Raw genomic sequence first — 13,268 nt, forward strand, 5'->3', positions numbered from 1 at the left:
ATTTAAGAATAAAGGGTCACATTAAAACGATGTAAGATCCAGCTTGAAAGAACTCCTAGTGGCCAAAACTGGTAACTTGAGCATTAAAAGGAATAACTGTTAGTTGACTAAAACACATTGAAACAATAAAAATCTATAAGCTCTTTGTGATGTTTTTTAAAAAAGACAAAAAGTAATTTGCACTGGGGTGCCTGGGTGGCTCAGTCGGTTAAGCATCTGCCTCCGGCTCAGGTCATGATCCCTGGGTTCTGGGACTGAGCCCGGTGTCTGGCTCCCTGCTCAGCGGGGAACCTGCTGCTCCCTTTCCCTCTGCCCCTCCCCCTGCCTGTGCTCTCTCTCTCAAATAAATAAATAATTTTAAAATCTTTAAAAAAATAATTTATACTTCTTAAAGCTACTATTAAAATTATTCCCTACTTTGAAAGTTAATAATTAAAGAAAATGAATTAAACACTTATCCTTTCCCAATTGATGAGGGAAAGCAATACTTTACAGAACATCAACTAATAAATGTAGAAACACCACAGAATTAGAAAAATATCACTTTTCACACTGTAATGATAGTAATTTAGGCAAGGATTATCAAGTAATGTTTTCAAAAAATGAAGTTTTAACCATTAAGTATTACACAGAATACTTCAGTTCCAAGGGAAGAAATTACACAATAGAGGGATCAGACTCTCATCCCCTGAATCCGGTAGTCGCAACTATGGGAACGAACCTGGGGCTGCATGTCTTTTGATGTTATGCATTATGAAACACACAGTCATCTATAAGGTATTCTAGCCAAAAATATTTCATCTGAACCCATCGAGCATTTAGATCTAACTTCCAGAAATTTCAGAACTTCAGAATTCCAGTAATTTCAGAATTACAGAAAATTCAAAGGACAAAGGAACAACCTAAAATACAGGGAGGGAGCGATCAGACAAATCCAGAAGGTGAGACATTCTGCAGGACATACCTGCTTGATCTCTTAAGCAAATCAATGTCATTACAGAGCATGCTAGATTAAAACAAATTTAAAGGATGGGACAACTAGATGATATGGGTAGTCCTGAATCTAACCGTGATTTGGATAAACAAGCTATAGTCTATTCTGGGTCAAGTGGCAAAATCTGAATAAGGTCTGTATATAAGATGAGTCCAAAGTTTACTGAAATGAACAGAGAGAGATTGTTCACTGAAAAGAGCAGGTCACAAAGTAACAGAAAAAGTATGATTTCAGGTTGGGGTTAAAATACAAGTATCTATACCTGGGTGTAGAAAAAGATCAGAGTTCACTAAAGGATTAATACTGATAATGCAATGATTCTATTTTTTGATGCTTAACTGTCTGAATTTTCTAATTTTCTACAAAGCTCACACACTACTTTTGTAGTAATATAAGGTTATTTTTCACCATAAAAATGGGCAAATGTTGCAAACAGTTCAGACAAGGAGAAAAATATGGCTCTGGATCTCACATATGTAAAAAATGCTCAGTTCCATTGATAAGAGATAAGCAAATTTTAAATTATACACATGCACAAAATGATCAAATTCCATGCAGTTACTTTGACAAAAAAAAAGAAGCAAAATAACGTCCCTGTAGATAATAACAAAGAACAAAATGAACGTATCTTGTCCAAAGACTCAGAGCTTCCAATCACCTTTTTAGTCCTCCATGCTTAAACATGAGCCAAACAACTAAGAATCACTGAAAATCTGAGGAAGTATCTAATAAAACCAAAATACAGGGTGAACAAAAATCACCTTGGAGAAATGTTTCCTCATGTCTTGAGGCAGCAGAATCTGATACTAAAACAAAACAAGGAAATTACACGACAACTACACACCAACATCCCTCATATACAGATGCAGAAATTCTCAACAAAATACTAGGAAACAAAATTCAGCAATGTATAAAAAGACTTTATTATTTATTTTGGAGGGGGAGAGCAGGTAAGCAGTAGGAGGAGCAGAGGGGGAGGGAGAAGGGGGAGGCAGAAAGAATCTCAAGCAGACTCCATGCTGAGTGTGGAACCCAATGTGCGGCTGGATCTCACAACCCTGAGATCATGACCTGAGCCGAAATCAAGAGTTGGACACTTAATCGACTAAGCCACCCAAGCGCCCCAGCAATGTATAAAAAGAACAATACAGCATGACCAAATGAGTTTTATCCCAAAAATAAAAGGCTGTTCAAAATTTAAAAAGCAATCACTATAATTCACCGTATTTTTTTTTTTTTTAAGATTTTATTTATTTATTTGACAGAGAGAGAGACACAGCTAGAGAGGGAACACAAGCAGGGGGAGTAGGAGAGGGAGAAGCAGGCTTCCTGCTGAGCAGGGAGCCCGACGCGGGGCTCGATCCCAGGACCCTGGGATCATGACCTGAGCCGAAGGCAGACGCTTAACAACTGAGCCACCCAGGCGCCCTGCAATTCACCGTATTAACAGGAAGAAAAATCATACAAAATCCTATCAACAGATGGAGGAAAAGCATTTGACAAAATTTGCCTCTCAGCAAATCAGGAGTAGAGGGAACTTCTTTAACCTGATAAAATGCATCGGTGAGGAGCAGTATACGCAGACTGACAGGGTTCAAACCCCAGCTCAGCTACTCTATAGCCGAATGATTTTGCGCAACTTGCTTTAATTCTCTATGCCTCAATTTCTTTGTCTGCAAAATGAAGAGAATAGCACATACTCAGTAGTGAGTGAGCTAGTAATGTATTAGTCAATGTAAAGGACTTAAAACATGCACACACAAAAGGCATCTGTAACCCATAGCTAACATACTAAATAGTGAAACACTGATAATTTCCTCTTAAAACTGGGAACAAGGCAAGGATGTCCACTCTCACCACTCCTATTCAACGTCATACTGGAAGTCTTACCAAGAGCAGTGAAGCAAGCAAAAGAAACAAAAGACATACCTATTGGAAAAGAAGAAATAAAACTTTCTATTCAGACATCATGGTCTATGTTTTATTTGGGGGGGGTGGCCTTGGAACTGTTAATTTTGGTGATGGTCACTCAACTCTAAGCATTTATCAAAACTGATAGAACAGTACACTGAAAAGAATAAATTTTACTGTATGTAAGTTAAACACTGAAAAATTTAAATTAGTATTAATATCCATAGAGCAATAAGATACTTCACTATGAAATGAGAACATGATGCTATAAAAAATGACTAAGGGAGAAAAAAGTTATTCAAACTTAAAAATATCAAAGGAGGAAAAAAATACAAGAGTTGAAGATACTGAGAATTTTCCATTGAGTGGAAAAAAGTCAAGAGTTAGAAAATAGAATGATAAAATTAGAGGGCCAGTCCAGAAGATCTAACATAAGATTCAACATCTGAATAATGAGGTTTCCAGAAAAATAACAGAAAATGAAAAAAGGAAATTACCTCTCTCCAAAAGTTCCAGAAACCTAGCACAATGGATGAGAACAGACTCATACCACGGTATATCATTGTGAAATATCAGAAAAATCAGGAATAAAGAGAAGATTCTATCAGCTTCCAAAGACAAACAGATCTTTTTTTTTTTTTTTTTTAAAGATTTTATTTATTTATTTGAGAGAGAGAGAATGCGAGAGAGAGAGCACATGAGAGGGGGGAGGGTCAGAGGGAGAAGCAGACTCCCCGCCGAGCAGGGAGCCCGATGCGGGACTCGATCCAGGGACTCCAGGATCATGACCTGAGCCAAAGGCAGTCGCTTAACCAACTGAGCCACCCAGGCGCCCCCAAAGACAAACAGATCTTATACAAACAAACAGAAATTAGCAAAACAGACTTCTTAATAGAAACACTGGAAGCTAACAAGTAATAAAACAACACCCTTAACATTCTGATGGAAAGCTATCATTACCATTACCATATCATTATAAAGCCTAAAATTATTATTACAAAACACAGAATTCTATACCAGACAAAGTATCAATTATGCCCTGGGGTCACATAGTTATTTTTAGAAATACTGTTTTGACACCTTGAATGTCTATTATACATCATCTGTCCTCGAGTAGTTGAGAATTTATTCTCATTTTGGTGGAACACACCAAGAAAAAAAAATAACACAGGACCCAAGAAACGGAATCCAACAGAAAAGGGAGATAAGTGGAACACCCAGAGTGGTGATGGTGACAAAAGATCCTAGGTTTAAAAGTGATAAAATCAAGGCAAACTGGAGGTCAGAAGGCAAAAACATGAAAGTAAACGACTCTTTAATGAATCTGATTGCCTTGGGAGATGATTTATACAATTCTTAGAGTTTAGGGTCAAATTAATAGTAAAGACATAGACAACTAAGCAACGACAAAATGGCAATTATTAATTCCACACAGAACAAGTTGTGTAGGAAAAGCAATCACAGCATACGCCACATGGTTCAGACCTGAATGTGTGCATTACAAAAAAGTAAACTTGGAATACTGATCTAACCAAAACTGGACATGGTAACAATGGCAGGCTGGGGAGTTGGGGAGGGCCTGAGGGTGGAAGGGTGTGTGTTGGGAATGATCGGGATGACCTAAGAGGGTATTAAAATAACACCTACCGAGCATGGGTTAAGTCAACATAAAATGAAAATACCAAATTAAAAAGTGGAAAGCAGTTTCTCCTAAGGAGGAATGAACAGGGATGCAAGGTGATGGGGCCTGTTAGTTTTCAAAACAAGGCTTTTAGAAATAATTGACTTTTTTTTTTTAAGATTTATTTACTCATTTTAGAGATGGAGGGAGGGTCAGAGAGAATCTTAAGCAGGCTCCTCCCCTAGCATGGAGCCCAACCTTGGCTCAATCTCACCACCCTGAGATCACGACCTGAGCCAAAATTAAGAGTCCCACCCTTAACGGACTGAGCCACCCAGGCGCCCCTGACTATGTTTAAGTATGGGTATGCACCACTTTGATTAAAATGAAAACTAGTTTTCAAATAACCACTCTGGCCATTACCATAAAACCAACGTTGGTGGCCAAGAATGGAAACGGAATCAGGGAAACCAGCTGGGAAGCTATGGCTAATCCTAGTGAAGAATAATGGCAGCTCAGTAACAGGGAGATTGACAAGGAAGCGGTCAGAAACCGACTTCCCACGTAGACACAACAGAACTTACCAACTGCTTGAACCAAAAGAGAGAAAATAAGAATGAATGATTCCTAGGGTTTTTGTTTTGTTTTTCCCCTGAGCGACTGTATGGATACTTTAAATGAGATGGATAGCCTGGGGAAGGCGCACGAGAGCGGAAGGGGTAGGTTTCAGTGACAAGATTTATTTTGGCCCCCTTTAATTTGAGAAACCTGTACCAAAGACAGAGACACCTGAAAAAAGAGGAATAGGTATACGTCGCAAAGAGACAAAATGCATCATCAGATGAACTTTCTAATAACCATGCGAGGGCATACAGTGGATAGATTTATCTTGGACGTAGTGCTAGCGAGCAAGGCCCTCGGGACGGAAGGTCTGACGATCACGTCCAACACTCACACTGCCTTTCAGACCTGAGCGCTGGTGCAGTCGGCCCGCCTACCGACCGACACCGACAGCATCCCCAGAGGAGGGCGGTGTTCACGTGCGGGTTCCCGCGCTCCGAGAGGGGGCGGCGGCCCGAGCCAGGCCGCGGGCGTCGGCTGCGCGAGATTCCCCCGCGCACATATCTCGGCCCGGGGCGACCGCGCGGACGGAGCAGGCGGGCGAGGAACCGGGGCTTGCACGGCGGGGTCGCTCGAGACCCGCGCCGCCGGGGCCACCGGGGCCAGCGGGGCTACCGGGCCACGCACGCCGGGCCAAGCGCGCCTCACGTGAAACGCGGGGCGGAGCAAGCCTCCTCTCGCCTCCGGCCGAATCGCTCACCCGACGGCACGTAGTCTTCGTCCTCCTCCGAGGTGGAGAAGTCTTCAGAGTCGAATTCCTCCATGTCGCTGCCGCGCGGAGCGGGCGGAGCCACAGGACCTCAGCAGCTGCCCCAAACGGCAAAGCTCTAGGGAGAGACCATAGAGCTGCAGCGGGGGTGGGGGCGGCGGGGGCGGCTGGGGCGGGGCCCCCAACCCGCAACGTGTGCGCATGCGCAGAGAGTGCTGCGTAGTCCAAACGCGACATTTCCGGGCCAATGCCTCGCGCCTGGCGGTACTGTAGTGGTTGACAGAGCGTGTACTCCGCCGCTGGAGCGGTGCATGCTGGAACTTGTAGTCTTCAGCACCGTCCGGTCGCTCTGATTTAATAAATGTGCTTAAACAGAATTACGTGTCTATGGGGATACAGTTGACCTTCGTTATTCACAGGTTGGTATTTTCGAATTCGCTTACTTGTTTAAACTTACTATAACCCCAAAATCAATATTCGCGGTGCTTTCTGGGGTTATTCGCGAACATGCGCAGAGGGTGAAACTCTTGAGGCAACCAACGGTGCGGTATACTTGCTGAGGTTGAACAAGGCAGACGCAGTGGGCTTTCTTGCTTCATCTGTCATGCTGTAAATAATTGTCCTTTTCGCAGTCTATTCAGGGGCACGTTTTTTGCATTTTTGTGCTTTTTGGTGGTGATTTCGCTGTTTAAAATGACCCCCAAGCGTAGTGGTGAAGTGCTGTCTAGTGCTCCTAAGCGCAAGAAGGCTGTGATGTGCCTTATGGAGAAAATACGTGTGTTAGATAAACTTCGTTCAGGCATGAGTTGTAGTGCTGTTGGCCGTGAGTTCAATGTTAATGAATCAACAATCCGGTACATCAAGAAAAAGGAAAAGGAAATTCGTCGATCTGTACGTGAGGCTGCTCCGGAAAGTGCTAAAGTAACGTCTATAGTGCGCGAGGAAGCAATGGAAAAGATGGAAAAGCGGCTAAATTTATGGATTCATGAGATGACAACCGATAAAAAAGGTGTGGTGGACAGCATTGTCGTGAGGCTGAAAGCCAAAGAAGTTTATGGTCATGTTACCCAGGGCCAGAAAAATATTAGACCTTTCTCCGCCAGCGCTGGCTGGCTTGCACGTTTCAAAAAGCGGTATGGTGTGAACAATGTTAAACTCGCAGGTGAGGCAAGTTGTGCACATCAGGAGGCTGCAGAAGAGTTTAAAAAATACTTGCTGAGTGTTATACAGGAGAAAGGATATGTGGAAGAGCAGGTTTTCAATGCTGATGAGACTGGCTTATTTTACAAGGACGTTGGCAAAAGAACCTATATAACGCAAATGGCCTGCAAAGCCCCTGGCTTTAAATCATTCCAAGACTATGCAACCTTGCTCTTGTGTACCAATGCCAAGGGCGACTTCAAGTGCAAACCCCTAATAGTATACAGAGCCCAGAATCCACCAGCACTGACAGGCAAAAGCGTGAACCATATGCCAGTCCATTGGAGGTGGAGCAAAAAAGCGTGGATGACATCTGATTGGTTCCATAACTGCTTCATACCGGAAGTTGAATGCTATCTCCAGGGCAGAAACCTTGCCTTCAAGGTTTTATTAATTTTGGATAATGCCCCAGTCCATTGCTGTGAAGAACTCAAAAGTGCCCACCCCAACGTAGAAGTTCTTTTCATGCCCCCAAACACTACATCTCTCATCCAACCCCTGGATCAGGGGATAATAAAAGCTTTCAAGGCACACTATACCAGGGAGCTTTATAGCAAGGCTTTTGAGGCTCTCAAGTCCAACACCGAGACTACCATGTTGGACTATTGGAAGTCAGTCACTCTGCGCAACGTTATTGATTATGTTGGGACAGCCTGGGACAGCATCAAACAAGCTACTATCAATAGCTGTTGGAAAAATGTTTGGCCAGACTGTGTGCACGATTTTGAAGGCTTTGAAGGTGTTACAGAAAGTATAAACGACAGTGTCAAAAATATAATGCACATTGCACGGCAAATAAGTGGGGAAGGCTTTGATGACATGAAGGAGGAAGACGTGGAGGAAATTCTGGCAGAAAAGGCAGTAGAACCCACCAACGAAGACCTGGATGAGATGGCAAAACAAGGCATTGGAGTTGGCAATGACGAGGATGAACATGAAAGCCAGCCTACGGCTTCAAGAATTGACCCTCTTACAGTGACTAAAATATCAGAATGGAATTCTGCCTTGGAAAGAATTTTCAATGACATGGAAGAGTGCGACCCTATGCTCGATCGCAGCCTCAGATTTAAGCGCCTCACCTCCACGGCATTTGCCCCTTATTCCAAGATGCTTAAAGATTTGAGGCAAAAAGCCAAGCAGAGGAGGCTGACCCAATTTTTCAGGCCGGTTTGGGAGGGAAAGTTGCCGACTCCGTCAACAAGTCATGAGAGGCAAACTCCTGAGGTTGAACTGCCAAATGTGGACATGCTGCCCTCTTCCTCTTCTGCAGAATAAATTCCACCTACCTCTTCCTTGGTTTTCGTGAGGCAAGCCAAGGTCAAGAGGTTTACCCACACTGTGCTGCACCATCACACATCCTGCCGTTCTGTCAACAGTAAGGTTCTAGTTAACGTTTTCATGAAATCTCTAATTTTTTCAGGACTCTATTTGCATTACTGTGTGGTATAACAGTATGTGTTCACAGTACTCTGTGTTTATGTGAGTATCGTATGTTATCCTGTGTGTTTACTACATGTACTATATACGTGTACTGCCTGTGTGCATATGACTGAGGGAAAGAGTTAATACAGTCGCAGTATTGTGAAGGACATTACACAAAAATGCTGTAATTGAAATATTGTTTTATTATGAATACTGCACATAACTATTGTAAGAAAGATGTATTTAAAAGGGTGTCTTTGAACAGAAGCACACATAGAACAAGATTATGTATTGATCAGTTGACAAAAGTATTGTGAGCAGAGACTCGCAGGAACCCAACCCTGTATTTCCCCCAATAGTGGTTCAGTGTTCGATAATGGAGTGTGCACGGTGACTTTAGAGACATAACTACTGTCAGCAGGAATCGACTGCATTCTAGAATTCAGACATCTGCACGAATCCTTCAAGTGAATCCATATGGAAGTACAGTCGCGTACAATCTTTATAATTTTACCAGACTAAAATGTTTTAAGATAATCCAGTTATGGGAGGCAGCAATCAGGAACAAATGCAGAGGAAGCATGAACAATTAACATCCTCTTTTTTCAGGTTTATGTTTTTTTCCAGCTGAAAATTGCTCCTCATTGATACTCTGGACTAGACTGGGTCTGACTGACCCAGTCCTACAGTTATCTTAATTAAGAAAGAGATGAACACACATTTGTGATTAATAGGACATTACTGTGGCACTATGCCAGCAAACTTTTAAAAACAGCCTAATTGAAACATAATTCACATAAAATGTACCCATTTAAAGTATACAATGCAATAGTTCTGGTAAATTCGCAGACTTGTGCAACTATCACACCAAAAATGAGCTCCTTACCCATTTCTCCCCAGTCCCCAGCCTCAGGCTTAATCTTTCTGTCTCTATAGATTTGCCTATTCTGGACTTTTCGTATAAATGGTATTATACAATATGTGGTCTTATGGGATTTTCTTCTTTCACTTAGCGCATCTTCAGAGTTAATTTCTCTTGGATATATACCTGCGGAGTTTCTTGATCATATAGTAATTCTGTGCTTTACCTTTTGAGGAAAACTGCCAGATTGCTTTCCAAAGCAGCTGTGTCATTTTACAACCTCAGCAGCAATGTATGAAGGTTTCAGTTTCCGCACACCTTGGCAATACTCTTGTCTCTTTGATTAAAGCCATCCTAGTGGGTGGGAAGCGGCATTTCATCGTATTTTTGATTTGCACCTCCCTGTTCAATAATGATGTTAAGCATCTTTTCTTGTCTTTATTGGCCATGGTGTATGTTCTTCGGAGAATGTCTATCCAGATCCTTTGCCCATTTTAAAATCAGGTTATTTGTCTTTTTATGGTTCAGTTGTAAGAGATCTTTATATATTCTGAATACCAGTCTCATAAAACACAGGCCTTGAAAATATTTCCTCCTATTGTGTACCATCACTCTCTTGATGGCACCCTTTGAAGCATAACATTTTCTCATTTTGATGAAGTCCAATTTATCTATTTTTCTCTTTTCCCTGGTGCTTCTGGGCTTCTATCTAAGAACGCTTTGCCTAACTCAAGATCACAAAATTTAACCCCTGTTTTAAAGTTTTATGGTTTTAGTTTGTGCATTTAGGTCTATGATCCATTTCAGTAGATCTTCCTTATGGGAGGAGAATAGAAAAATAGATGTGAAATTAGGACCCAATATTTGGAAGTTTAACATGCTCAGCCTTTTCCCTTGGACAGGGTAAGTGGTACCTGCAGTGACAAACCAGGACGTAGACTTTTGCCCCATCACTGGGGTCCACGCCTGGGGAAAAGGATGCGTTGGGGTTCTCTAGCAGACTTTCTCCTCCAGCATCATCTCATTTCTCCCAGTCTCCTCTTTACAGCTCACTAGCACTCCATACATTTGTTCAAATCACAAAGTTTCTAACCACTTTAAGGATAACCAGGGTAGGAACTATTTTCCATTGTTTCAAATAGCTTAATGAGGAGGCCAACTCAACGCTCAAAGGCATGCGTTATTTGACCTGAAAAGCATTTTTTGTGAATTCAAATTAGTTGCGCTTAAAAATATAGATTTCAAATAATCTAGATTTGCAACTTCCCTTGAAAAACTGGAAAATCTGGCTATTCTGGGCTCAAAATCCCACCAAGTAGAAATAGGCTGGAACTAAGCAGTGGTTGGCCCGAGTACAAATTCCCTCAACTCCCTAGAAGATTCCTGGGCTCATTAGTACTGTGTTGTCTTAGCAATAGTTTATGGGGTCCACTTTACCATACTCAGCACCTTTAGCCCCTCATCTTACACAATCTCTTTCCATTGTCCAATCTTGGGTTATCACCTTTTGAAAATTGAAGAAAAGTTCCTCTTGCCTTGGGTCCTGGATACGTATACAATCTTGGGGGCTTCTGGCCCAACTCTGCATGTAGGGTTCTCCTGGGGTCCTAGAAATTGCTCTGTACCTTGTTGCGAATGGTATTCACATAAGTGTATGAATATGTAAAAATTAATCAAGCTATACATTTAAGATGTGTGCACTTTACTGTATATTATACCTCAATAAAAAATAAAAGAGAAAGAATGGGCAGTCTCCTGCCAGACATTGTATGTCTATCTATGAGGCCTGGAACTGTAGGGGTCGTCTATCTTGGACTAGGATGTAAGACACCCAAATTGGACAATTTGCTGAGAACGGCAGAGCAGAGAAAGACTTCTGTGACGTCCCTGAGAGTGCTAAACCGACGTCGGAGCCACTCTTCATGTGAACCTACTATTGAAATAATTTTTTTTCATACACTGTATCAGCTCTCAGCCATCCCAGTGTGGAATCAGACAAAACGCTTCTTGATGGCAAGATACAGCCCACAAAGTGCAGTTAATAGGACTCAAGTTCACATGTGCATACAGTTTAATCACATCTTTGAACAAGGATTTTACCATAAATTAGTAAGAAATTGAATGTAAAAGAAATACAGGTAAACATATGTTAAGTACTAAGTTATTTAAAAATCCAAAAATCTAAGTCAGACTTTATTGCAAAAGATTAAATTCACTGGTCACTGTAAAAAAGAAATAACCATTCCTGTTCACAGAATTGAAATTCTTTATTGATAAACATTTATACCAGAATTAGAAATGTCAGTAGAAAAATAAAAATTTAAATTATTTTCTATTGTACAAAGATTTGATCATTTTGACTAGAGCAGTTAGTGAAATAATCTAATACAAAAGTTAAGCTGATTTTAGTCACAACCAGCCTAACAGAGTGCACAAAAAAGAAATGCACATACACAAAACTTGCTGCGTGTGGATAGCTAATGGCACGAGGGCTTCACATTCCAGGAAATGGTGTCGTAGGGAAGGTTGGAATGCACTGCAGTTGTAGTAAGAACTTAATTCACACCAGACACTGAAATCAAAAGCCAATATACAATTTAAAATTTAAAAAACATAAGGAGTGGTTTAATTATTTGCATCAGCTTTCTCTCACTGGTTTAAACATTTCCTAAGAAGTAATGTTTTACTGTAAAATTAAAAAATGAGAGCACAAAGAGACATCCTTCTGGTGGAATATTCATTACACATTTTATATGGACTTGTCTTCACAAAATACCTTCATCCCCAAACCCCCATATTAAAGAATGAAGCTTTTATGGTTGGGAGCTGCCTCTCTCCCCTGCATAAAAAAAAAAAAATTGGGGAAAAAAAAAAAATAGGAGAAGTGGATGTCCAGCTGGGAAAGGGTGGGGGTTGCATAGGCCCTAAGAAAGCAGGTTGTTGGCAAAAATTCTTAAAAACTATAGTAAAATAAAATGTTCAACACATATGCCAGTATTTTTCCATCTGAGTGACCACCCCCAAATAATTGTGTATTTGAGAAATTAAACAAAAAACCCAAGGGGCACTAGATATATTGTTTATCATTCAAATAGTTTCTCCTTAAAAACATTTCAAGCTACAAAGCTCCATGTATATAAAGGTCTATATAAATTTATTCACAGGAGAATGTTCACATACTTGGATGGATGAAATATTCAATAATTTGAAGATAGATCTTATATTTGAAGTTTTTAAAAAGAGTGGATAATCAATGTATAGCAAAGAAACAGATGGAAACAAAAACACCTTTCAAAATGCATTAATTTTTGTGTCTTGGCTCTAATAACCAAATATTTAAATAATCGATCAATATGTTCAAAAATTAGTATTCAGGGGGAGGGGCCTAACAAGCACAGGCCCATATGTTCAATTTGAAAAATTCTATCCAAAAGAATGTTTTAGATGAGAATTCTAATAAGAGGCATACTTCAAGAGAAATGATTAAAATCATTTTCTGTAACAAAGGATATAATGTTCCAAATTTCTTAAACTGAAGGGCTACTTTGCAAAAATCACAGCTCCTTGAACAGAAAAATGGAGTCTTATTTAAAGACGTAGGGGCACTTGGCTGGCTCAGCCAGTGGAGCATGTGACACTTGATCTTGGGGTTGTGAGTTTGAGCCTCACGCTGGGTACAGAGATAACTTAAAATCTTGGGGCACCTGAATGGCTCAGTTGGTTAAGCGTCTGCCTTCGGTTCAGGTCCTGATCTCAGGGTTCTGGGTTCGAATTCCATGTCGTCATCAGGCTCCCTGCTCAGCGGGGAGTCTGCTTTTCCCTCTGCCCCTCCCACTGCTCATGCTCTCTCTGTCTCTCTGAAATAAATAAAATCTTTAAAAAAAAATCTTAGGGGCACCTGGGTGGCTCAGTCGTTAAGCGTCTGCCT

The 13,268-nt window shown here is 41.1% G+C and overlaps 2 protein-coding genes across 2 annotated transcripts in view; one reads left to right on the forward strand and one right to left on the reverse strand.

Moving 5' to 3' along the window:
• The window catches only part of CFDP1 (craniofacial development protein 1), a 122,308-nt gene extending 116,275 nt beyond the window's left edge, over nucleotides 1-6,033 (reverse strand). The window contains exon 1 of the mRNA XM_032424084.1: nucleotides 5,848-6,033. Coding sequence (XP_032279975.1) covers nucleotides 5,848-5,911 — 64 coding nt within the window. The 5' untranslated portion in view covers nucleotides 5,912-6,033. The remainder of the gene's footprint in view (nucleotides 1-5,847) is intronic.
• A 516-nt stretch (nucleotides 6,034-6,549) lies between these two features.
• LOC116644473 (tigger transposable element-derived protein 1-like) lies at nucleotides 6,550-8,331 on the forward strand. Its single transcript, XM_032424046.1, has one exon. It carries the CDS (start codon nucleotides 6,550-6,552, stop codon nucleotides 8,329-8,331), a length of 1,782 nt encoding a protein of 593 aa, XP_032279937.1.
• Nucleotides 8,332-13,268: the final 4,937 nt, after the last annotated feature.

This window comes from Phoca vitulina, unplaced genomic scaffold (assembly GCF_004348235.1).
Source record: "Phoca vitulina isolate PV1807 unplaced genomic scaffold, GSC_HSeal_1.0 scaffold30, whole genome shotgun sequence".
NCBI classification, from domain to species: domain Eukaryota; kingdom Metazoa; phylum Chordata; class Mammalia; order Carnivora; family Phocidae; genus Phoca; species Phoca vitulina.

What these genes read in the sequence shown, in the direction of transcription:
- LOC116644473 (XM_032424046.1), top strand. Translation starts at nt 6,550, where the DNA reads ATGACCCCCAAGCGTAGTGGTGAAGTGCTGTCTAGTGCTCCTAAGCGC.